The sequence below is a fragment of the Capra hircus genome, chromosome 1 (assembly GCF_001704415.2).
Source record: "Capra hircus breed San Clemente chromosome 1, ASM170441v1, whole genome shotgun sequence".
Taxonomy (NCBI): domain Eukaryota; kingdom Metazoa; phylum Chordata; class Mammalia; order Artiodactyla; family Bovidae; genus Capra; species Capra hircus.
In genome coordinates, this window is record NC_030808.1 from 126,036,549 (window position 1) to 126,064,224 (window position 27,676).

Below are 27,676 nucleotides of genomic sequence, written 5' to 3' on the forward strand. Positions count from 1 at the left end.
TTTTCCTCCTTCACAACCTTTACAGAAAATAGTCTCTTTACTTGAAATTTTCTCCTGGATGTTGCTCATTCTTTAGATCTCAGAGTTTCTTGATCATCCCATCTAAATTCCTAATCACTTCATCCCAGTTCTTCTGTCTCATATGACCATGTCTGTTTCTTTATAGTATTTATTACAAACTTATTTACATACTTACTTATAAATGTTATCTTCTTCTGTCAGTCTCCCGTGTAAGCTAGTAGGGAGAAAGTGACTGCTTATCTTGTACACTTGCACCTGGCAGAGTATTCTAGACATACATAATAAATATTTGGTGAATGGCAGATGAATGAACTATTTGTCTAAATGTAAGAGCTTTAACATTAGAATGTTGACATAGATTATGTGAGTATCACCTATATCAACTTTTCATTTAAGAATGAGCTGCTGCTGCTGCTGCTAAGTCGCTTCAGTGGTGTCCGACTCTGTGCGACCCCATAGACGACAGCCTACCAGGCTCCCCCGTCCCTGGGATTCTCCAGGCAAGAACACTGGAGCGGGTTGACATTTCCTTCTCCAGTGCATGAAAGTGAAAAGTGAAAGTGAAGTTGCTCAGTCCTGTCTGACTCCTAGCAACCCCATGGACTGCAGCCTACCAGGCTCCTCTGTCCATGGACTGGAGTGGGGTGCCATTGCCTTCTCCCTAAGAATGAGATAGAACCTTGCAATTAGTGAATTATGACATATTAAACTTGAGTCTTAATCCAAATTGGAAGTTTGTAAATTAAGTGCAGTTTTAGGCTTTGGTAAACATGATTCTCTGTGCTCTGCAAGAGAAAAAAGTTTATCCCAATGTCTAATCTGGAAAATGTGTTGGACACTCAGCTTCCCCTACAGTGAGCTAGTGTGCACCTTTCTTACCTCCTCACCCAACCTGGTAGCGTGTGTGACCTAAAGATACTTGAATTAGGTACTTCAGTGTCAAACAATGCAACTTTTTCCTGGAGTTGGAAAATATCCTAACTGCTGCTTCTCCCCAGCTCCCCTCCTTGTTTTTGGTCCCTTTTCTTGCCTATATATGAAGTTGTTTTTTTTTTTTTTTTTAATCACACCTTTATTGTGTTTATTGTGGAAGCTTGAGCATGCACATTACTCATGTCCTTGTCGTAACTAATTTTGTTAATTTTCTTTAATTTTGTTTATTTATTTTTGGCTCTGCTGGGTCTTTGCCGCTGTGCAGGCTTTTCTCTAGTTGTGGTGACTGGAAGCTTTTCTTCGATGTGGTGTGCTGGCCTCACATTGCAGTGGCTTCTCTTGTTGCAGAGCACAGGCAGTCAGGATTCAGTAATTACAGCACGTGGGCTCAGTAGTTGTGATTCCTGGACTCTAGAGCACAGGCTCAGTAGTTTTGGTTCACAAGCCTAGTTGCTCCACAGCATGTGAGATTTTCCTGGACCAGGGATTGAATCCTTGTCTCCTGTACTGACAGATGAATTCTTTACCACTGAGCCACCAGGGAATCCCCCTGTTGAAGACTTTTATAGAGAGGAAAATTCTTCTTTGCAGAGTACTCACAGTCCCAGTTTGTAATAATATTAAGATTTATTTAACATTTGCTGTATTCCAAGTATTTAATACATATTATCTTATTTAATCTCTACAGCAGCTTTATGCAGTTGATACTTTCATTGTTCCCATCTTATAGACTCAGAAGAGCTGAGTAACTCATCCAACGTGATAAACTAGGAAGTTTTAAAATTGGGATTTGCACCCAGGTTTGGCTGACTTAAAGTCCATACCCTGTCCTCTACTCCCTTCTTTCAAGAAAGATTAACCCTGTCCACTTCAGGAGACTCAAAATGCCATAATTAGTGATACCTAACTTGTAGCTGTTGATACCCAAGGTTTGTAGCCCTTTTACTATTTCCTCAGGGGATATTGACTGCTATGGCAGAACATTATTCTGGCACGGTGCATGTGCATGCATGCTAAGTTGCTTTAGTTGTGTCTGACTCTTTGTGACCCTTTAGACTGTAGTTCACCAGCCTCCTCTGCTGGGATTCTGCAGGCAAGAATACTGGAATGGGTTGCCATTTCCTCCTCCAGGGTATCTTCCCGACCCAGGGATCAAACCTGTATCTCTATGTCTGTTGCATTGGCAGGCAGGGTCTTTACCATTAGTGGCACCTGGGAAAAGCCCCTCTGGCAGAGTACCTATTTCTTGTTCAAGTAACTTTTCTTCCCCACCTTGACTCTAAATGCTCTAAATAAGGACATTCACTAGCCTTTTTCTATTCTTCTCCTTAAGATGAATATCCTCACCACTCTAGATCCTGACATGAGTCAGATCCTGAGGATTCTATCATAGCTCAACTCTAATTCAAAGGCTTATGATTTTCTCACAGTACAGAACTATTTAATCATATATTATCATAATAATTGTGAATCAGTTTTATTAATTTTTAAAGTATTACATGTGAAAATATATACTTTGGGAGAAACGTAATTCTGCAACTGGTTATTTCCAGTATTCTAATGTAGTTAGATAAAACAGAAATGATTTTAAGTAAATGGTTGACTTATGAAATTTGGTTTGTATGAAACTATGTAATACCTTTTTTATGTGTTGGTTTTTTTCCCCTTAGGCTGATTATTTGCAACCCAAGTTGTTGGGCATTTTGGCTTTTTTCAATATGCAGTTACTAAGCTCCAGTGTTGGCATTGAAGATAAGAAAATGGTAGGTGATGATAGTTGGTTACAAAGGGCCAGAACAGAATTCATATAGAATATGTAGGAGACATCTGCTTCTAGCTGCAAACATTCAAAGAAAAAAAATTATCAAACATAATATTCTGTATTCCTGAACAACTCACATATGCTTTTGAGGAATCTGAAAAGAAAATGTTATCATTTACTGTTCTTTTGTTTATAAGGGACGGAAAACTCACCCAAACTGGCTTGAAGGAATTTGTTGCCTGTGTAACTAAAAGTATAAAGATAATACATAGCTTCTGGCATAACTTGATTTTGGATATTGTATTCTCAGAATTAATCACTTAGCTCAAATTTCCTTGGATTAGCTCTAACTTAAGTGCCAGGTAATGGTCTCAGCAGCTTTAGGCTCACATCATCACAACACGTAGGTCAATGGGAAAAAAAGAGACCGGCGCTCCCTGACAGCGCAAACAAAAGTTGCTTTATTAAATTCATTAACCCAAGTTGGTCTCATGTGAGTCATGTCCCATTGTGTTTTTGAATACCAAAAGTGTTGGGCTATAGAAAGTAAAGTAACTTCTGTATTTGTCTGTATATATTTAAACACATTTGGCATAGTGTAGTTTCATTATGATTGCAAACAAATGGAAATTTTTGTCTGTAGTTTGGGATAGTATTTTAGATACTGGTTAAATTTTCCTTTTTATTGCTTCCCACTCTGCAGTCAGTAAAATTATAATAAAAACCCATGAATAGATGCTTTTTTTTCAATCTATACTCCACTTTCTTAATGACCTTAAAGAGCTAGGAAAGATGGGGTACAATATTAATCTATGAAAATTTCAGCAACATATACTTGTTCTTTTGGTGTCAACTGGTGAATTTAATCCCCAAAACGACTTCTGTGTATGTAAAATCTTTCTTATTGTTATCTCAAGTGAAAGGATAACCTCAAATCTAAGAAAACTAGAGTTTGTTTGTTTAAAACATAAAGAGCTTTCATGTTTTTCCACAGAGTTAAGGTTGACAGGAGAGTTTCTTTACCCATTCATTAGAATCTGAAGCTATTCATACAAGTCTGATTCTGTGTTCCACACAATAAAATGTGTGTACCATTTTCTGAGTATGTCATTAGTTACCTGTTTTACTAAATTAGAGCATTTGAATTTAGTACCATTAGGACATAAATGCATGTGTTACATAGCTGTTCAGGATGGATATGAAGAAGTTTAAAAAATAGGTATTATGGTTTTAATAAATTTAAAAATTACTGCTTAAGAAGACCACAAAGACCAAAATAACAAGTCACTTTCAAAAGCAGGAAATAAAAGGAACCCAACTTGTATTTTTCAAATTATAATTCTTGCATAAGCACTTGAACAAAATAAACTACTGCCATTAGGCTTTGTGTTGTCAGAGAATAGATACACACTGAGATTAGGATGGAAAGCACTTGTCCTTAGGGCTCATCTGCTCCTGCCAGCTTGTTTATGGCTTTATTTTGAAGCCCTACTTACTTTTCAGGCCTTGAACAGTTTAATGTCTTTGATGAAATTGATGGGACCCAAACATGTCAGTTCTGTGAGGGTGAAGATGATGACCACGCTGAGAACTGGCCTTCGATTCAAGGATGATTTTCCTGAATTGTGTTGCAGGTAAATAACGACCTGAATTCATTAGATATTTTGCATCTTCCAGTAACACTAACTTGAATTCTTATCCCTTTGAGGGAAATTGGGTTCAAACCAGTTGTAATATAGAGGGGCATTTGCACTGAAAAGGGAATGTGTTTACTTCTTTTAAAACATTTTGCCGTGAAATCTTTTAATATCCTGAGAAATAGAATAACATAATGAACCCCTGCATACTCACTTCCCAACCTCAGTAGTTAGCAACCTTTAATCTTATTTTATTTAACCCTTCTACTTCTAGTTATTGTTACTTAGAATGTTTTAAAGAAAACCCAATATCATATCATTTTATTTCTAAAACCTTGGATGTATCTAATGGATAAGGTCATCTTAAAAATATGTAACCATCATAAATTATTATACTTAGCAGAATTAATAAGGATTTCCTTAATATCTTCTAAAATTCAGATTTCTCCAACTGTCTCAGAGATGTTTTCCCCAAAGATGTTGACTTGTTTGAATTAAAATCCAAATAAAATGTCACACATTTGACTGTATGGCCCCCTAAGTCAGTCCTATAAATAGATCAATCCCTTAAACACCCTCTCCACATTTCTTTTCGGCCATTGAGATTTTGGCATGTAGGATTTGGCTGATTGCTAATTTAGTTTAATTTCAGTATTACTGCTAACAGTAAAACTCCTGAATGCAGTTTAAGCTTCTTACAGTTTCTTTTTGTTCTTGACTGAATTTTATTGGAGATATACAGTCAGAATAATGTTATACTATATTCAAAATTCTGTGATAAATTATAATGGGAAAGAATATGAAAGATAATTTTCTTAAGAAAGAATAATATGTTTTAAAGTCATGTAAAATAATTTTTTCCTGTGTGCCTGTGCCATCTACTTGGTATTGTGAGGTTCAGTTGTTTCAATTTGCTTAATAGAGATTGATTTTTCCATCTATTTTATTTAATTTAAAGATCATATAAAACATTTACTTTGTCCTAAATTCAAATTTGTGTAATAAGTTACACTCAAAGAACCTGTCATTCCTAAATTGCTGAAAATAGATGTGTCTAATTTTTTATTTTGTGTAGTCCCCCCTTTCTAAAAGTATAAGCAAATTTTTTTATATTAATCCTGCCCCAAAAGGTAGCATATTATAAGCTTGTTTTTCATCTTGCTTTTTTTTTGACTTAGTGTATTATAGAAGTCACTTGATTTGAGTATACTGACTGATCTTTATTACATTTTTACAGCTGCCTTATATTCTTATTGTTTGTATTTACCATTGTTTGTTCAGCTAATAATTAACTGATGTGACTTTTAACTTTTTTTTTTTCCCACATAGAGCTTGGGACTGCTTTGTTCGTTGCCTGGATCATGCTTATCTGGGCTCCCTTCTCAGTCATGTAATAGTAGCTTTGTTACCACTCATACATATCCAGCCTAAAGAAACTGCAGCTATATTTCACTACCTCATAATTGAAAACAGGTATTGTAAATGAAATAGAGATAGCAGCTTTTTATTACTGCATTTTTGTATCAAGGTATTAGGATTACTGTGAGTAAACTGTTCACATTCTTTTTAATTTAGAGTCCATTAATAAATAGAAGTAATTGACATGTTTAAAGTCAATATTCAGTTGTGACATGGCTTTTACTGTAATTATATTTTAAACTTAATAGTTAGTAGATCAATAGCTCAAAATTATTTTTCATCAGTTTTGAAAGAGATGAGGCTCAATTTACCTTTCTTCTCACAGTTAAAAGGCAGACAGTTGAATGCATGAAAAACGTTAGGAGGGCTAATCACATAGTTTCTACAGCTTGCCTTATTTTAAACCCTTATTCATTGCAATAACCCTTTAACCAGCCTCCCTTCCTTTAAGTTTTTATTATGTTTCTTTGTATTGTTCATGTTTTAAAACAGCTCTTTATCTTTATCATTCCAGCATGGAGGGACATTCTGTGATTCTCCAAATCTGAATTCCAAATTGGTTATCTGGATATTTAAAGCTTTCTAAAATCTGGCCACATCTTATTTCTTAAAATTCTTTGCCAAGATTTTTCAAAGCAGATACCAGGCTGTAGTCAATCCGCATTGCTAATGCAAGAATATGCATTACTCCTTTCCATTTTTATTTTTCACTCAGGCTGCTTTTTAGTTTGGAATGTCTTTCTGTACACCTGTTTTTATTTTTAATTTTTGTACATACTGTTGTATATCAGGATTCCTTTGCTTCTGAAAAATTAGAATTTAACTGCTATTTACTTACTTATCTATATGCTATTGCAATTCCATTAGTCATTTTCAGGAACTATCCAATCAAGGAGTAAATAAAGAATAAAAAGTTAATGGAGTTTTTTCCAATTAAAGTACTTTTATTTTTGGTATTCTGAACATAGTAGAACAACATTATCACTGATCTAGATCACTTTTCAAATACCTTTTGGACTGTTATGCAAATAGTTTATCTGTGCTGTTTATTATAGAGGAATCATTTCTCTACCTTTTAATATAATGAAACAATTCTCTTTCACTCTACTAGAGAGAAGACTTTAAGCTCTCTGAATGAAGGAATTATTGCAGTTTTCTTGGTTGTTACATCCCCAGCTTCTAGGAAATAGTAGCACATAGGAGTTACTCAATACCTGTTTGTTGCATGAGTTAGTAAATATAGAATTTAGAAACCCTTTTATTTGGACCTAGAAATATTAGGGCTTTATATTTGAAGCATGTTAAAAATTGTAACCTCCAGTAGAATTACTTATGTATTTTTCTCTAATATATCTTTGTGAGAATTTGTATTTTGGGGTTGAGTTTCTGTTGCTGCATTATAAACCACTTCAAAACCTAGCACTCATAATTTTGCAGTCTGGGCTGGGTTCAGCTGGTCAGTTCCTTGGCTGTTCTTACCAGTGATCATTGCAGTCAGCCAGTAGGTAGACTTGACTGGACTTCTCCCTCTTTCCATTTAGTCTCAGAGCTTCTTACTCTCTCCATATAGCTTGTCCCTGATGGTGACCAGACTTCTTACATGGTGACTCAGGACTCTCATGAGAACAAAACCAGGAGCTGCCAGACCTTTTTAACACTTAGGCCCAAAGTCTTCTCCTCTGCCACATTCTAACTTTTAAAACAAATCACACACCTAGCCCAAATTGAAGCTGAAGTGACTCTACATGGGAGCGTATATCCAGACATAGAGATTTTTCAGAGCCTCTAATGTAGCAGACTGCTACAGGGCGATTTTCTCAGATTTGATTATTTCCCAGTATTGACTGAGCATCCTAGACATGTCAACAATCAGCTAGCACTTTTAACTGTGAATTAAGTTGGCCTTAGTTTCAACCTCTGCTTTGTATGTTTTTTTTTTAGTGTTCATATTTGGTAAATAATTCTTTTTCTTTCAACTGACTGTTAGGGATGCTGTGCAAGATTTTCTTCATGAAATATATTTTTTACCTGATCATCAAGAATTAAAAAAGATAAAAGCAGTTCTACAGGAATATAGAAAGGTATTCAATTTTTTATGTATGGTTTAGGAGATAATTCATACAAAATTATTTCCAAGTGCTAAAACACTGAATAGAGATTCTTTAGAATGATGTCTGGGGATATTATAGTGATATTCTGATGCCTAATTTCTGATGACTGTATAATCCTGTCTTGAGTCTGATTTTTAGAAGAAAGTTTTAGGATCTGGATCAAAGATGTAATATAGAATTAGATAGAACAGAAAGCAAAGGATTCAGTTTGTGTGCCATCCCTAACCAGATCAATATATTCTTACTTACAGTCCCTAAAAGAAGTGACCATAGCTGTATACTCTGAGTAAAGGAAAAAAAGTGCTGTGGGAAGATTCCAATTACTTTGTGCTATAAACCATGGTATAGATATGTCAGGTCTGACTAATTCTGAGCTTTAGGAGAATCATCTATCATTCCAACATCTGGAAGTTCAGTGAACTCTCTGAAATATAAAAAAGATTGTTGGTGATTTTATTTTCGGGCAGAAAGTGGGATACCTGAGCATGGGTCAGAGTAGAAAATGTATTTACTACAGATCCCAAGATTGATTCTGAAGACTTTATATGCTTTTTTACTGAGTAAATCATCAGTCATAAGAAAGTAAGTAGTCAAAATAAGGAGTGAGTTATCTGCATAATCTGTAGACCTTGTTCAAGGCTTTTACGTAGCCCTTTTTAAATTAAGGGAAACTTGTATTTCTTACCAAGAAGGGTTTATTTTGGATAAGGAAATTCTTATTTAGTTGATATAAAATTTTTCTCTAAAACTAAAAATTTTGGAAGAAAATCCCTTTCCTTGAGAATTACTGAAAATTGATATGCTATACAAAAGAAGAGATAGAAATTACTCTTTAAAATTGCATTCAATTGGGGTACCGTTTAACTACTTTGATGGTAATGGTGTAGGAAAGCCAGACCTTCTGAAATGGTTCCTGATGTGATTAACTGAAAAGGTGTATCTCTCTGTGGTCTTTTAATAGGAGACCTCTGAGAGTACTGATCTTCAGACAACTCTTCAGTTATCCATGAAAGCAATTCAGCATGAAAATGTAGACGTCCGTATTCATGCTCTTACAAGCTTGAAGGAAACCTTGTATAAAAATCAGGTATGAAAAGTGAAAGTGTCAGTTGCTCAGTTGTATCCAACTCTTTGCGATCCCATGGACTGTAGCCCACCAGGCTTCCCTGTCCTTGGGATTCTCCAGGCAAGAATACTGGAGTGGGTATCTATTCCTTTCTCCAGAGAATCTTCCCTGCCCCAGCATCAAACCTGAGTCTCCTGCATTGCAGGCAGATTCTTTACAGTTTAAGCCACCAGGGAAGCCTAAGATATAATTAAAGAGCTACAGGAAAGAAAGGGTAGCTTTCAAGAAAAGATGACGATAGGCATATTTGCTTGAGATTCAGTAGGTCAATGAAAAAAAGTGATTTTTATTTAACAAGATTATCAGAGCTGACCTAGAATCAGTAAATTCATGAGATGCCCTTTAAGGCTGAAGAGGTTTGCATATTTTTTTCTTGTTGTTTTTTGAAGGATCATGATTTGGCAGTTATATTTTAGGTTACTGCATCTTCCTAAGGAAGGATGTATGCAGTTTATATGAGTCTTCTCATGTAATTTCCTGTAGATATCTTTTATGTAAAATTTCAATAATTTTGCTGATTTTCAATTTGATGGAATTAATTCTGTTAGTTTTAATAAAGCTAAATTTTAAGTTTTTATGAGGCCAGTGAACTTTATTCTTTTCCTTGTCAACATAATATAGATTATCCCAAACCTTGGTGAGAGTGAGAATTGGTATTTAAAATACCAGATCACTATAAATCTATAAAATGGAAAAAAATTGATAATGAAATTTTCATTTTTGCATATCAAGAACTCATATGATAAGATGTGAGAGCCTAAGACCCTCAGGAGTTAGTTGATTGCACACTGAGTTGTATTTGTTTTCATGATAGAAAGAAGCATTTTCTTAGGATAAAACATATACATGATGGTAGCAAGTACATTCTTCTGGGTCAGTGAGCTTGTATACCCAAGGTGGGAAGCAGCCAATGTGGACATGATGCTACCACATGGAGGAGCCTTGAATCTCTTTGAGTGTAGATATTATACTCTCCTAACTGTAAATTTGCATTATCAGTAGAAAATATAATCAGCACACTGCCCCAAAACATCTAGGAAAACAAGAAAAATGATTTCTTTTCCAACTGTGGCAAGCAGGTAACATCATCTAAGATATCACAAGCTATCTGGCATGCCCTCCCCCCCCCCAAAAAAAGAGGAATTGAATGAAGAATTTAAAAAGAGAAATGGGCAAAAAAGCAAGATATGAAATAAGAGGTGACTAAACTGAAGAAAGAAATTGAAGAAATGAAGATTAAATTATAAGGGGCATACAGGAGGAATATATATGAATAAAACTTTAGGAAGGAGCATTGAAGAAAGGCAGGAGAATAATCAAGAGAACAAAAATGAGATTAGAGAAAGGAGTACAGAGGATCAAAGAAGCAGGTGAAATGGAAACTTGGCAAAGATCTCACATACAAATGAAGTTTGTAAAGAAGAAACATAAAGCAATAGTTCTAATATTTAAAGCTATAATCCAAGTAATTTTTCTGTAAATAAAAGACCTAAGTCTGTATATTGAAAGGACCCATTGTGTACCTGTAAAAATTGACCCCAGCATAGTCAACTCTGAGACATATCTTAGACTTTAATAATAAGAAATCTTCAGGACCTACAGGTAAAAAAATATTCTTAAAAAATCACTTAAAAGGGCAAGAAAAGTAAATTAGTATCATTATTCTCAACAGTAATATACAGAATAGACCTAGAGGATAGCAGCATTTTCAAAAATGTAAAGGACATAAAGAATAAGGCAAGCTGTCCTTAGAATATCATGGATAATAAACAGAGTTTTAACATATAAGAACTGAAGAAATACAAGTTTCACAAGCAAGCCTTTCCTAAGAACTATGCTAGAGAATGGTTTCATTCAATGAAGTGATGACTGGGGAGACTTTGGCAAAAGAACTGATGGTTACTAGTTATATATTTAACAACAGTGGGGCAACTTCAGGAGAATTCTATGTAAATGCTACAGCGTTTTAATAAGATAGAAAGAATGCATTTTTTTTTCTAATGAGAGAAGAAGAGACTAAGATATGAGTAAAATGAGCTTAGTCCCTATTGTGTAGGCAATAACTCGGGGTCAAAATATACTATTTAAAACTGGCAAACTGGTTAAAGAAGATTAAATAAAGATACTTTTTTATTTATATGAAGGATACCTCTAGAACCTTTTTATTTATATAAAGGATACCTCTATATAAAGGATAACTCTAGAACAAAAGTATAAATTTTCTTCTGTACCAAAAGAAATTAAATTTTAGGAGTTAGTTATAATACATACAGTATTATAATTTTAAAAGGCATGGGATACTCCAGGCAAGAATACTGGAATGGATTTCCATTGCCTTCTCTGAGGGATCTTCCTGACCCAGGGATTAAACCTGGGTCTCCTGTATTGCAGGCTGGTTCTTTACCATCTGAGCCACCAGGGAGGCCTATTTATGTAAAGGATACCTCTAGAACAAAAGTATAAGTTTTATTCTGTACCAAAAGAAATTAACTCTTAGGAACTGATTATAATATATATAGTATTATAATTTTAAAAAACTGATAGAATTTAGGCCCAACATATCAATCATATTAATAAATGTGAAAAGACCTTAACAGAAAAAAAATTACAAATTGTTTTAAAAAGCAGAAAACAACTCTGTAATACACATATAAAATAAATTATTTAGAAAGGCTAAAAGTAAAGGAAGGAGCAAATTTATGACAGATAAATTGAAATTAGAAAGCAGGAATTCTGATTCTGCCACCAGACAAAGTAGAACAGAAACCAAAAAGTATCAAATGTGATGAAAAGAGGGCACTTTATACTGCTAAACGCTGTAATTCACAAAGATACAAGAGAAGATACAGAATTTACAAAGAAGATACATTATGAATGTATATACTTCTGAGGAACTAAACTCCTAGAGGGAGGAGACAGATTAGTGGTTGCCTGGGGCTCAGAGATTGGGGGAAAATGATAAGGGAACTAATAATAGAATTAAACAGAAAATATAATACCATTATTTTCATAAATGCTGAAATAGCCTTTGACAAACTATAACGTCCATTTCAGATAAAAGCACTCAAGAAAATAGGAATCGATGGATAATACTTTGATATATCATAAATGTATGCATATACATATATGTGTATATGTATACTACATACACACGTGTGCACACACACATGCATGCTTCATGGGGAGATAAGACACCTTCCCACTAAAAATAAACTTGCTCATTATCTCCACTGCAATTTAATATTCAGTTGGAAGTATTGGCCAATGAATTTAGATTAGAGAAAACCATCACAGGCATAAGATTTGGTAAAGACATGAAAATAGCCCTATTTGCAGATGACATGTAATGTACTTGAAAAACTATAGAAAAAATCAATAAACTAACTCAGACAACAAACAAATTCAGTAAAGAGAATATAAAAATCATAATCTTCGTATAACTAGCTGTAACCAGGTAGAAGACTTGTTGGAAAACCCAATTTGTAGTAGTAACAGAAAGAGAGAATATACTTAGGAATAAGCGTAACAAGAAATGTGTAAACCAGTAAGGAAAACTTTGAAACACTCCTGATAGACACAAAAATATAATTGATTTAAACGGAAACACCCCTTATTTATTAAGTTGGCTCAATATTATGAAGATTTTAGTTCTCCCTAGTATAATATAAAAAGTTAATGCCATCCCAAAGATGCTAAGTTGTTTTTTTTAACTAGAAAACTTCATACTAATGTTCAGACAGAAAAACAAACATGTAAAAATAGCTAGAAAAAATCTGGGGGGAAAAAAGCAACTAGGAGAGTTCAGTAGCCCTCCCAGACATTAATATATTCTATGTGGTATACTCTATAGCCTCTATAATTATTATAAAAGTGTGATACTAGTACATGAATAAACAGACCAGTGGGAAGAAATAGAAAGTCCGAAAATAGACCCAAGCATATATGGACATTTATGATATAAAAATAACATTTCAAATAATTAGAGCAAACATGGATTTGTTTTTTGACAACTGGTTAGGCATTTGGAAAATGATAAAATTGGATTCATGCTTTAAAAACACTTTCTAAATAGTTGCATTGAACACATAATTCTTTTGGAATTGGATATTTTTTGTTGAAAATACAAACCCAGTTTATGTAACCTAAAAGTGAAGTGAAAACATTTTTAAGTAAGTGATTTCGCTCAGTCGTGTCCGACTCTTTGCGACCCCATGGACAGTAACCTGCATCAGGCTCCTCCGTCCCCAGGATTTTCTAGGCAAGAGTACTGGAGTGGGTTGCCATTTCCTTCTCTAGGGAATCTTCCCAACCCAGGGATCGAACCCAGGTCTCCCACATTGTAGACAGACACTTTACTGTCTGAGCCACCAGGGAAATCTGAACTTATTAAATAAGTATATTTTAAAATTATCTTTCTTTTAGTGTCTCATTTATATATTTAGTATGAACTACATTTATCTTTTACAACTAAAATGTTCTTTTCCATATTATCTAGTTTTAGCAAAGTAATAAATGCCTATAATTTTATTAGTTTTGCTGTTTATTGTTTCCTAGTTCATCTCTTTAAAGTATTTATGCCTGAATTAACCTGTAATGTTAATTTAAGTCAGCTACTATTAAAGATTCTAGATGAGATAAAGTTGTCTTTTTATTTTTCTTTCGAAATATATTACATTAATTTGAATCACAGTTTTAACATGGAGTTTGAAGTGCTTGTATGTGCCTTACTTTTGCTAGCAGGAAAATTATGTAAATGAAGTAGTTCTAAAATGGTTAAAAAGATACAATGTCTAAATCTTACCTGGCCTGAAAGTAGTCACTTCTTATCCCTAAGTTTTTTATTACAGCATCCTCAGATGATAGATTTAAAAAGATTACTTGAACCAACATTTTTTTTCATAAAGCCTATCTCTTTTTCCTGTGTCTTTTTAAAAAAAATCATCCCCATCGATTTCTTTTCCTGTATCTTTTTCTCCTGTACTTGCTTTTTATACTCTTCAGTTTTCTTATTTGAACTAATAACTCTTCTTCTTGAATTATTGAAATACCTATTATGCTTGAAAAATACTCTGGGCTCTTTTTCATCCTTTTCACTGCTTCTTTACCTTGTACATATATTTGTTAATGCACATATTGTATAATATTTTAATTATTTGTTTGTATGTCTATTTTCACTTTAAGTTGTGAACTCACTGGGATAAGACCATGTCTTACTTCTGTATACTGATGTAATAATACTCAGTCCCTATTTATTTAGTGGATTAATCATAGAAATTCTTAAACACAATTATGATTCTAATCCTACAGAATATATTGTGAATTATATTATGTGAACTCAGCAAAAACTCAGTGAAAAGACTGCAGAACCTGAGTTTAATTTTGTCAGTATTTATCAGATATTCCTGAATGTTTTTAAGCTTTCTAGTTAGGAAAGTATACTAGTTTGTAGAAGTTACATATAAACTTTCTTTCTATTTTTATTTTAGGAAAAACTGATCAGATATGCAACAGATAGTGAAACAGTAGAACCTGTTATCTCACAGTTGGTAACAGTGCTCTTGAAAGGTTGCCAAGATGCAAACTCTCAAGCTCGGTTGCTCTGTGGAGAATGTTTAGGGGAATTGGGGGCAATAGATCCAGGTCGACTAGATTTCTCAACCACTGACACCCAAGGAAAAGATTTTACATTTGTGGTAAGTTATGATAATTTGGTTTGACAAGAAGAGTTCTCTCTCCTAATGGGATTTCTACAAGAAATTTGTAGAAATGGGATTTCCATTTACAAGAAACTATTCAGTTTGTCCTTCAGTTCAGTTCAGTTCAGTCGTTCAGTTGTATCCAACTCTTTGTGACCCTATGGACGGCAGCATGCCAAGCCTTCCTGTCCATCACCAACTCCCAGAGCTTATTCAAATTCATGTCCATTGATTTGATGATGCCAACCGTCTTATCCTCTCTCATCCCCTTCTCCTCCCACTTTCACTATTTCCCAGCATCAGGGTCTTTTCAAATGAGTCAGCTCTTTGCATCGGGTGGCCAAAGTATTGGAGTTTCAGGTTCAACATCAGTCCTTCCAATGAATATTCAGAACTGATTTCCTTTAAGATGGACTGGTTGGATCTCCTTGCAGTCCAAGGGACTCTCAAGAGTCTTCTCCATCACCACAGTTCTAAAGCATCAATTCTTCGGCGCTCAGCTTTCATTATAGTGCAACTGTCATATCCATACATGACTACTGGAAAAACCATAGCCTTGGCTACATGGACATTTCTTGACAAAGTAATGTCTGCTTTTTAATATGCTGTCTAGGTTGGTCATAACTTTTCTTCCAAGGAACAAGCCTCTTTTAATTTCATGACTGCAGTCACCATCTGCAGTGATTTGGAGGCCCCCCAAAATAAAACCTGTCACTGTTTCCCCATCTGTTTTGCCATGACGTGATGGGATCAGTCAGATGCCATGATCTTTGTTTTCTGAATGTTGAGCTTTAAGCCAACTTTTTCATTCTCCGCTTTCACTTTCATCAGGAGGCTCTTTAGTTCTTCTTAGCTTTCTGCCATAAAGGTGGTGTCATCTACATATCTGAGGTTATTGATATTTCCAGCAATCTTGATTCCAGCTTGTGCTTCATCCAGCCCTGCGTTTCTCATGATGTACTCTGCATATAAGTTAAATAAGCATGGTGACAACATACAGCCTTGACGAACTCCTTTTCCTATTTGGGACCAGTCTGTTGTTCCATGTCCAGTTCTAACTGTTGCTTCCTGACCTGCATACAGGTTTCTCAAGAGGCAGGTCAGGTGGTCTGGTATTCCTATCTTTTTCAGAATTTTCCACAGTTTGTTATGACCCACACAGTCAAAGGCTTTGGCATAGTCAATAAAGCAGAAATAGATGTTTTTCTGGAACTCTCTTGCATTCAAATGGGTATATCTTTTCTTTTCTCCTTTGCTTTTTGCTTTTCTTCTTTTCTCAGCTATTTTAAGGCCTCCTCAGACAACCATTTTGCCTTTTTGCATTTCTTTTTCTTGGGAATGGTCTCGATTCCTGTCTCCTATACAATGTCACGAACCTCTGTCCATAGTTCATCAGGAACTCTGTCTGTCTATCAGATCTAGTCCCTTAAATCTATTTCTGACTTCCCCTGTATAATTGTTAGGGATTTGATTTAGGTCATACCTGCATGGTCCAGTGGTCTTCCCTACTTTATTCAATTTAAGTTTGAATTTGGCAATAAAGAGTGCATGATTTGAGCCACAGCTCCCGGTCTTGTTTTTGCTGACTGTATAGAGCTTCTCCATACTTGGCTGCAAAGAATATAATCAGTCTGATTTCATTGTTGACCATCTGGTGATGTCCATGTGTAGAGTCTTGTGTTGTTGGAAGTGAGTGTTTGCTATGACCAATGCATTCTCTTAGTAAAACTCTGTTAGCCTTTGCTCTTCTTCATTCTGTACTCCAAGGCCAAATTTACCTGTTACTCCAGGTGTTTCTTGACTTCCTACCTTTGCATTCCAGTCCCCTATAATGAAAAGGGCATCTTTTTGGTTGTTATACTAAAAGGTCTTGTAGGTCTTCATAGAACCGTTCAACTTCAGCTTCTTGAGCATTACTGGTCGGGGCATAGACTTGGATTACTGTGATGTTGAATGGTTTGCCTTGGAAAGGAACAGAGATCATTCTGTTGTTTTTGAGATTGCATCCAAGTTCTGCATGTTGGACTCTTGTTGACTGTGAGGGCTACTCCATTTCTTTGAAGGGATTCTTGCCTCCAGTAGTAGATATGATGGTCATCTGAGTTAAATTCACCTATTCTAGTCCATTTTAGTTTGCTGATTCCTAAAATGTCGAAGTTCACTGTTGCCATCTCCTGTTTGACCACTTCCAATTTGCCTTGATTCATGGAGCCAATATTCCAGGTTCCTACGCAATATTGCTCTTTACAGCATCGGACCTTGCTTCCATCACCAGTCTCATCCACAACTGGGTGTTGTTTTTGCTTTGGCTCTATCTCTTTATTCTTTCTGAAGTTTTTTCTCCACTGATCTCCAGTAGCATATTGGGCACCTACTGACCTGGGGAGTTCATCTTTCAGTGTCCTGTCTTTTTGCCTTTTCATACTGTTCATAGGGTTCTCAAGGCAAGAATGCTGAAGTGGTTTGCTGTTCCCTTCTCCAGTGGACCACATTTTGTCAGAACTCTCCACCATGACCCGTCTGTCTTGGGTGGCCCTACGCAGCATGGCTCATAGTTTCATTGAGTTAGACAAGGCTGTGGTCCATGTGATTAGATTGGTTAGTTTTCTGTGATTGTGGTTTTCAGACTGTCTTCCCTCTGATGGAGAAGGGTAAGAAGCTTTGAAAGCTTCCTGATGGTAGAGACTGACTGAGGAGCAAACTGGGTCTTGTTCTGATGGGCGGGGCCATGCTCAGTAAATCTTTAATTCAATTTTCTGTTGTTGGGTGGAGCTGTGTTCCCTCCCTGCTATTTACCTGGCTCCAAACTATGGTGGAGGTAATGAAGATAATGGTGACCTCCCTCAAAAGATCCCATGCATGCACTGCTACCCTCAGTGCCCCCATCCCTGCTGCATGCCACCACTGACCCACGCCTCTGCTGGAGACTCCTGGACACCCACAGCCGAGTCCGGGACAGTCCCTTGTGGTGTAACTGCTCCTTTCTCCTGGTTTCTGGTGCACAAGGTTCTGTTGTGCCCTCTAAGAGTCTATTTCCCAATCCGGTGTAAGTTCTGGTAGCTCTGTGGTGGGGTTAATGGTGACCTCCTCCAAGAGGGCTTATGCTATACGCAAGACAGTTATACCCAGAGCCCCATCCCTGTGGCAGACTACTGCCGACCCATTTTGTCCTTAATGGCAAGTTAATCTAAACTAGATAATTTGGGTAATTTCTGAGTTTATTCCTTAATACTATTATACAGATACCTTTAGCCAAAAAATATAAAGCTGAAGTCTAGTCTGGAGTGCTGCATTCTTTTAAATAAACTTTGTAACGTAATTGTGACAAATACTTAAAATCTAATTGATTATTTAAATTTTACTATTTAAACCCAATTTCTCAATGTCTCCATGAGAAACTAATTTCCCAGGGTGTTTTAATAGTATGTATATAAAGATGTTTCCGTGGTCAAATGAGTGTGGGAAATCTTGTAAAACAAAATTAAACAGAACTTTTAACATATTGGAGAACATTATGAATCTCCTACAGAAGGGCATGTTAAGATTATTTTTTGAAGCTTTTCAAGTGACCAAGGTTCTAATGAATGTAATTTAGGAAATTCTATAGAACAAATTTTCTTTTTAAGAGTTAAAAAACCAAAATATGCAAATTGCTGACTCTGTAAAATTTGAATGAGTCTAACACTTTAAAAATAGTTTAAGAAGTGTTAGATTTGGCTTCTTAGCTACAGATTATATTTTAGACTTGGTGCCAAACTTCATTTGAACCTTACTGAGCTTTCCTTCTCTAAGTTAAATTCACTTTAGTAACTAAGTTAAATTCACCGTGGTATGCACAGTACAATTTAAGAAAATGTATACAAATTATCATATAATTTTTTCTTTTTTTTTTGAGACTGGAGTAGAAGATTCAAACTTCGCCTATGGATTATTGATGGAACTAACAAGAGCTTACCTTGCCTATGCAGATAACAGCCGAGCTCAAGATTCAGCTGCTTATGCCATTCAGGTAAGAGTATATGTATACCTTACTGGCTTTATGTTATTAAATTTTATTAAGAAAGTTGTAAATTCTCTAGTTTAGGAACTCTTAATTTTTAACTATCATTTTTATTATCAAAGTAATACAAGTTCTTGACAAAAATTTCAAGAGTACAGAAATGTACTCTTCTAACATTATTATACGTACTTTAACGTTTTTTCTATTTATATACAAATATATGTGTGTTCTCCAGCAAACAAGCAGATCATATTTGTTGATTTTCTTTTGTGTTTAACAGTATATGTTGTGTAATTTTCCATGTCAGTACATATAGCTCTAATTCATTCTTTTCGGTGACTTTATATTCAATATAATATACTGTAATTTGTTTAAAAAACTTTATTTAAGATAACTAGGTTCTGTTCAATATCTTGTTTTTACAAAAAAATTATTTAGAAAACATATATATAATTTCTGAGTATTTAGTGAGTATATCAATAATATAGATATCTTGAAATTAAAATCTCAGAGCAAATACAGTTTACGTTTGATTATCAAAAAAGCTTCACCACTTTATACTCCCTTGACAAACCTGCCTTTAATTAAAATTTTAAATCTTTGCCAGTATGACAGATAAAATATGATATTGTTTCATATTAATTTATACTTAATTATAAGAGCAGTGTAACATATTTTATATATTTATTGCTTTTTTGTGAATTTTCTCTAAATGATCTTTTCTCATTTTTCCCTTGGTAATGATCTATTTTTTAAATTGACCTTTTAAGACCTATTTGGATGTAGTGGAAATTATCCCTATGTCTTCCATACGAATAACAAACACTTTCTAGTTTGATTTTCTTTGCCCCTTTTCATATTTTTTCAATTAAAATATTTTTTTTATTTTGTTAGATATTCAGGTCTGAAATTCATGATTAGAGGCCTGAGTTAAAGATACAATTTGGAGGTGTTCATAGTTCGTAGTAGAGATGGTATTTAAAACTGTGATTCTGAGGAAGTATGTATAGGTAAAAAGGTTCTAGTAACTGAGATCTGGATAATGAGGAGTCACTGAGAAGAGGGAAAAAGTAAGAAAAGGGAGAAAGAGCTACCAATAAGGTGGGAAAGATGGTGTTCTGGAAGACAAGAAAGTGTTTCAGAAAGTATGTCTGTGTATGTGTTAGTTACTCAGTCATGTTGGACTCTTTGCACCCCTATGACCTGGAGCCCACCAAGCTCCTCTGTCCATGGGATTTTCCAGGCAAGAATACTGGAGTGGGTTGCCATTTCCTACTCCAGGGGATCTTTCCAACCCAGGGATCTGACCCAGGTCTCCCACATTACAAGCAGATTCTTTACTGTCTGAGCCACCAAGGAAGCCCCTTCAGGAAGTATGGTGTAATCTAAATGCTGACCATATTCTATAGGTGTAATTATTTCAGGACTATGAATTAACCATTGGCTATAGTAACATAGAGATCATTGCTGTCCTTGAAAAGAGCAGTTTCAGTGTAGTTTAGAAAGCCTCATTAGAGTATTTTTAAGAACATGTGGGAGGAGAGGAATTAGAAAAATTACAGAAATTCTTTTGAAGAGTGTTGCTGTCAAGGAGAGCAGAAGAATGAGATAGTAGCTAGGGAGGAAAAAGGGGTAAAGATGGAAAAAATGACAATGTGTTTACATGTGCTTGGGAACAGTTCAGCAAGAGGAGAATAGTGATGATATAGAAGAGAACTAATCTAACACTATTTTAAGTAGGTAAAGAGATGTGGAATATAGTGTACAAGTGGGAAGAATAACCTTAATTAAAACAAAAACAGTTCATCTTTAGTAACAAGAGAAAAAGCAGAACATGTAAGCACTGATGTGGTATTGTCACACTGGGGAGATATTAGCATGGAAGTTGTAGAGGTCTCTTGTAATTGCTTATTTTATCAGTGAAATATGAAACAAGATGAACACCTGTATATTAGTGTTTTTTGTTTGTTTTTTCTTCTAATTTTGTAGATTTATAACTGACATACAGCACTGAATAAGTTTAAGGTGCATAGCATAATGATTTGACTTTTGTACATCATGAAATGATTATCACAAGTTTAATGAACATCCATTTATCTCATATAAATACAAAATTAAATCTTAAAAAAGTTAAATTTTTTTTTAGCACAAGGAATGTTTTCCCTTGTGATTAGAACTCATCATTTACCTTCTTAACAGCTTTCCTGTATAACATAGCAGTGTTAATTATATTTATCATGTTGTACATTCAGTTCAGTTCAGTTCAGTCGCTCAGTTGTGTCCGACTCTGCGACCCCATGAATCGCAGCACGCCAGGCCTCCCTGTCCATCACCATCTCCCGGAGTTGACTCAGACTCACGTCCATCGAGTCAGTGATGCCATCCAGCCATCTCATCCTCTGTCGTCCCCTTCTCCTCCCACCCCCAATCTCTCCCAGCATCAGAGTCTTTTCCAATGAGTCAACTCTTCGCATGAGGTGGCCAAAGTACTGGAGCTTCAGCTTTAGCATCATTCCTTCCAAAGAAATCCCAGGGTTGATCTCCTTCAGAATGGACTGGTTGGATCTCCTTGCAGTCCCAGGGACCCTCAAGAGTCTTCTCCAACACCACAGTTCAAAAGCATCAATTCTTCAGCGCTCAGCTCAGCCTTCTTCACAGTCCAACTCTCACATCCATACATGACCACAGGAAAAACCATAGCCTTGACTAGATGGACCTTAGTCAGCAAAGTAATGTCTCTGCTTTTGAATATACTATCTAGGTTATACATTTTTTTTTTCTTGATAAATGTATATATATATTTTTTCCTTTATTTTACTTTACAATACTGTATTGGTTTAGGTTATACATTATATCTCTAATATTTCTTTATAACTGGAAGTTTGTACCTTTTGATTGATCTAATTCTAAATATAAAGTACATATTCTCTTAGTGTTTATAATTGTTATTAATAGGAATATATCTGTTGCATGTGGTCCTTTATAGTGGAATTGTAAAGAAAGAATAGTAGGTGATGAAAGATATAATATCCTAACATTTGTCTTGTGTTAAAGATTGATATTAGAAAGGTTTTTTTTTTCTTCATCTATAAAATCCCACTTGTTTTATTTTCAGGAAAGTAAAATATAACCATTTCATTGCTGGATTTGACTAATGAATTGGTCTTTAACATTTGCATCTTATTTTCAGAATTTTAAGTTCAGTATGTTATATCTAGAATTTGAAATATCTTAAAGTTTTGAACCATTTTAGATTTATAGTACTTTAATTAAAATTCAGAAAAGGTCACACTCTAAAAATTCTGCAAGTATGCTGCTGCTGCTGCTGCTGCTGCTAAGTCGCTTCAGTCGTGTCTGACTCTGTGCGACCCCACAGATGGCAGCCCACCAGGCTCTGCCGTCCCTGGGATATTCCAGGCAAGAACACTGGTGTAGGTTGCCATTTCCTTCTCCAATGCATGAAAGTGAAAAGTGAAAGTGAAGTCGCTCAGTAAGTGTCCGACTCTTCATGACCCCATGGACCACAGCCTACCAGGGCCCCCCGTCCATGAGATTCTCCAGGCAAGAGTACTGGAATGGGATGCCATTGCCTGCTTCGTCTGCAAGTATAGAAGATTTCAATTTTTTCCTCCAAATAACTTAGTCATTTATTTTAGAACATGTTATATGTAGCATGCAAATTACATGTTCCATTATTGGTACTACCACAGCTTTGTGACCTTGAGTAAGTCACCTGAATGGTTTTAAGCATTGAGATAAATCTAAGCAAGTTCATAACTCCAAAATGTTATAATTTTATATATTTTTCTATGTATTTTTATAGCTGTAGTATGTAGAATGTTGGTGGATGTAAAGGTGTATCTGTTTCATTGATGATTTACAACTGTAAAATATATATTTGTAGGAGTTACTTTCCATTTATGACTGCAGAGAGATGCAAACTGATGGCCCTGGTCACCAATTGTGGAGGCGATTTCCTGAGCATGTTCGGGAAATACTGGAACCGCATCTAAATACTAGGTCTGTAAACTCATTAATACTATTTTGATAGAATTTTTTTAACTTTATAAAATAAAAGTTACTTTTGAGATAACATTTTAGCTTTAAAAGTGTTTTTAGTATGTTTTAATATGTATTTTTCCACTATGATTTATGTTTATTATCTTGTCAAAATGGGAACAATCTGCTTATTGTTTAAATTCTATAACTTTGAATATTTAGACAAATTCATTGAAGCTGAAAGGATTATTTTTTAATTCCATTGTCAGTAGTACTTTGAAAAAAATCTACTTTAAATTGAATATGAGTTGAAACTTTTGATGTGTATGTGCTAAGTCACTTCAGTTGTGTCCAACTCTTTGCAACCCTTTGGACTATAGCCTGCCAGGCTCCTCTGTCCATGGGATTCTCTAAGCATGAATACTGGAGTGGGTTGCCATGCCGTCCTCCAGGGGATCTTTTCTGACCAAGAGATTGAACTCATGTTTCTTAAGTCTCCTACATGGGCAGGCGGGTTCTTTACCACTAGTGCCATCTGGGAAGGCCTGTGAAAATATTTTCTTCTCCTTAAAAAAAAATTTTTTTTCTAACCTTTTATTTTTACCATTTAAAAAACTTTGTTAGGATTGATTGAAGTCCATTAATTATTTTTAGTTAGAAACTTTAGTTTTAGTTAGTCTAAGTCCCAAAATTATTGGATATTTGACCTTGGATAATTACTTTAGCTTTTGAACCCTAGTACAGTACCTAGACACATAGTAAAATTCTTTATAAGAGCCCTTAAGTATGTATACTTATTTGCTACATATCTTTTAATATTTAGAAACTTTTTAAACATCAGTTTATTTCTTATGAATAGTACTATTTAAAGATATAGTTTGTTAAGATAAAGTTTGTTTTTTCTGTTTTGAGAACTCTATACTTCTCCATTTCTTTATCTGTATTTTATAGCACTTACAGATGCTTAAGAGTTTCTGTGAACTAGATAGATCAATCACCTATGGTTCACAATTGCCACAGAAGTAATTTTAGGAGAAAATATCAGGATGTGACTTGACAGAGCCTTACTTGTTCCCCAATATCCATAGTTTCTAAGTTCAGCATAAAACTTGTAAAAATCATCCAGAGAAGTATATTTGTGATGGTTCAAAATGATGATTAACTGAGAGACACTGGATTTTTCATTTTTTAGCAATTTGCGATACAGTGAAATACATAATGTTTGCTGAGAACCTTGAGTGTAGGGCATTAATTATATTTGTCATTTCCAAACCTTACACTGGTGATTAAAAAGGAACCGACTCACCTCAATAATTCCTGTACACATGTGTAAATGAGACCTGTTTGAGCAGGTTTAAATGTTAGTGCTGAGGAGCAAATAGAAAGAATCATGTTGAAGTTATGGAAGAGAGAGAAGTGATAATTGATAAAATAAGGCCCCAAGGAGCATCCAGAATACTAGCCATGGGTGATTAAAGGAAGTGACGTCTCTTTCTCTGTAACAGAGGAAGATAAAGTGATGGATAGAACTTATTTACAAATTTAACTGTGGGGTTGTGTTAATGGTTTCTTTTTTCTCCATGAAGTGAGAGGTATAAGAGACAAGATTATTGGCTGAAAGTAGCAGTGCAGTTGGTAATAGGTCACATAAGGAGAATAATGATCATTTGACATAGCCACTGTGGAAAACAGAAGAGAGAGCTGATAAGGAATATTTAGGATTTCTGGGCAGCATAGAGGTCCATTGAGGTTGAAAACTAAGATATGTAGTAGTACTAATCTCATAAACAATTTCATGATGTTTCCTCTATGGATGCAGTGGCCTTGATAACGTTTCAGTGAAGGCACGCATTTAGACTGATCCAAGATTTGGAGCTTGGCAGATGGGTCCAGCTAGTAAAGACAGTGTGGCATTGGAGTGTATAGAGGATATTACCAAGAGAATGCTTGAAGTGAAGGACCATAGAAACCAAGCTGGTTAGGAAAAGAAGTAAATGAAAAGGAGGTATTATAGGTTAGAAGCGTTTAGCAGAATCAAGAGACAGAAGATCTCAATGAGAGAGAACAGATGTGTCAGTAACTGAGTGAAAGAACTGGAAATTTTGGAAACTGTGACCGCAAAGTGGGGTCTAAATAGTACATTTTGGAAGTGAAGAAGTTTCTCTGTTTTGGCAAGGGAGTCCCGAAAAAGAAGTAGAGGAGAAAGCCACTGAGAAGTTTTCAGTTTGACTAGATGGTCCAACCGGACATTGAAGTCACTCAGGATGATAAGACTTGAGGAGAAAAGAAAATGCTGAGCAATCTGCTAAATTTATCAGTGAGTTGGTAGATGTCCATAATGAGTATAGTATAGAATATATATGTGGATGACTTGAACCTCAAAGGAACAGACCTTTTTTGTTCCAGAGTGGGGTTGGAAGGATCTGAAAGAGCATTGAGGAAGGGAAGAATCAGACTCAAATACTTTGATGTACTTGGGGAGTTCAAGAATGACCTATCACCCCATCACTAAGAAGGCTTTAGAGAAAGTAGTGTCTTTAGCCAGATTTCAGTAAAGGCAAGGCTGTAGTAGGGTAGTCAGCAAAAGAGTTGATATAATTCCTTATACTAAAGTTTTAGACAAATGGATATATATTTATTTTTTAATAAATAATTTTTAAATTACAGATATAAGAGTTCTCAGAAATCAACAGATTGGTCTGGAGTAAAGAAGCCAATTTACTTAAGTAAATTAGGTAATAATTTTGCGGAATGGTCAGCATCTTGGGCAGGTTATCTTATAACAAAGGTAAGAGAACCTTGTCCAGAATGTAACTGAATAGAAATTGTAAAGGAAATGAGAACATTTTATCTGAATGCATAGCACACACAGTAGGCACTGAAATATTTGTGCTGTTAGTGATAGAAATTTTTGTAGAAAACGTTTACTAATAGAGAGTTTCTCTTTTGTTACTAGTAACAGTTTCTGAGTAAGAAGGTAGTTTTTTAATCAAGCAAATAATTGTGTTCTTAGTGTGTTTGTAAAATGTCTATTACATTACGTCCTATCATTTTATGTTTTAAATAATATTGTTTAAAAGAATATAAATGCCTTATCAGACTGTTTATATATAATAAAAAGATTTCTTAGGTAATAAAAAGATATATTATCCCTCAGTGGCCATTTCTAAAAGAGAATACATTATCTGAACTTCCTCTAAAATAAAAGTAATCTGAATGTGAAAGTTCAGTCATATCCAGCTCTTTGTAACCCTATGGACTATCCCGTCCATGGAATTCTCCAGGTCAGAATACTGGGGTGGGTAGCCTTTCCCTTCTCCAGTGGATCTTTCCAACCCAGGGATCAAACCCAGGTCTCCTGCATTGCAGGTAGATTCTTTACCAGCTGAGCCAGGGAAGCCCAAATAAAAGAAAGGTTTTTTAAAAATAAAATTTCATGGAAAAATAGAGATATGTTCCTGATATTTTCCTAATATGAAATTTTTACATGCCTGACAGAAAAAAAGGTACCTTTGTGTTCCTGCAAAATGTTTAATGTGTATTTAAAATTCACTACTTTTGTTGTTAATTTGTATTTCTATTAGTGTTTTAAAGCATTATAATAAATTTTATCTGGTAATTTCAATAAAGTTTTTTTTCTTTTTTAGTGAATATACTAAAAATATAATATGTGAAATGTTAATACTATTGAATTAATTACTTTCAGCTGTGGAATATTTTATTTAGCTGTATTTAGGTTTTTTTTGTTTGTTTGTTTGTTTTTTTAGTGAAGGATTTTTATTTGAAGAAGGAAAAACCTTTAAACTTTTATAGGAGAAACCCAAGATGGTAGGTGTTGCAAGAGGGCATCAGAGGGCAAACACACTGAAACCATACTCACAGAAACCTAGTCAATCTAATCACACTAGGACCACAGCCTTGTCTAACTCAATGAAACTAAGCCATGCCTGTGGGGCAACCCGAGACGGGCAGGTCATGGTGGAGAGGTCTGACAGAATGTGGTCCACTGGAGAAGGGAATGGCAGACTACTTCAGTATTCTTGCCTTGAGAACCCTATGCACAGTATGAAAAGGCAAAATGATATGATACTAAAAGAGAACTCCCCAGGTCAGTAGGTGCCCAATATGCTACTAGAGATCAGTGGAGAAATAACTCCAAAAAGAATAAAGGGATGGAGCCAAAGGAAAAACAATACTCAGCTGTGGATGTGACTGGTGATAGAAGCAAGGTCCAATGCTGTAAAGAGCAATATTGCATAGGAACCTGGAATGTCAGGTCCATGAATCAAGGCATTTTGGAACTGGTCAAACAAGAGATGGCAAGAGTGAACACCGACATTCTAGGAATCAGCAAACTAAATGGACTGGAATGGGTGAATTTAACTCAAATGACCATTATATCTACTACTGCGGGCAGGAATCCCTCAGAAGAAATGGAGTAGCCATCATGGTCAACAAAAGAGTCCGAAATACAGTACTTGGATGCAATCTCAAAAACGACAGAATGATCTCTGTTCGTTTCCAAGGCAAACCATTCAACATCACAGTAATCCAAGTCTATGCCCCAACCAGTAACACTGAAGAAGCTGACGTTGAACAGTTCTATGAAGACCTACAAGACCTTTTAGAACTAACACCCAAAAAAGATTTCCTTTTCATTATAGGGGACTGGAATGCAAAAGTAGGAAGTCAAGAAACACCTGGAATAACCAGCAAATTTGGCCTTGGAATGCGGAATGAAGCAGGGCAAAGACTAAGAGAGTTTTGCCAAGAGAACGCACTGGTCATAGCAAACACCCTCTTCCAACAACACAAGAGAAGACTCTGCACATGGACATCACCAGATGGTCAACACCAAAATCAGATTGATTATATTCTATGCAACCAAAGATGGAGAAGCTTTATACAGTCAACAAAAAGAAGACCGGAGGCTGACTGTGGCTCAGATCATGAACTCCTTATTACCAAATTC

At 35.3% G+C, this 27,676-nt stretch overlaps 1 protein-coding gene across 1 annotated transcript in view; it reads left to right on the forward strand.

Annotated features, from left to right (window-relative positions):
• ATR (ATR serine/threonine kinase) overlaps positions 1 to 27,676 on the forward strand; it is a 111,253-nt gene that overhangs the window by 36,971 nt on the left and 46,606 nt on the right. The window contains exons 17-25 of the mRNA XM_005675482.2: positions 2,625 to 2,717; positions 4,220 to 4,350; positions 5,683 to 5,826; positions 7,760 to 7,853; positions 8,845 to 8,970; positions 14,496 to 14,702; positions 18,601 to 18,714; positions 22,610 to 22,725; positions 25,372 to 25,492. Of these exons, the coding sequence (XP_005675539.1) occupies positions 2,625 to 2,717; positions 4,220 to 4,350; positions 5,683 to 5,826; positions 7,760 to 7,853; positions 8,845 to 8,970; positions 14,496 to 14,702; positions 18,601 to 18,714; positions 22,610 to 22,725; positions 25,372 to 25,492 (1,146 nt within the window). The remainder of the gene's footprint in view (positions 1 to 2,624; positions 2,718 to 4,219; positions 4,351 to 5,682; positions 5,827 to 7,759; positions 7,854 to 8,844; positions 8,971 to 14,495; positions 14,703 to 18,600; positions 18,715 to 22,609; positions 22,726 to 25,371; positions 25,493 to 27,676) is intronic.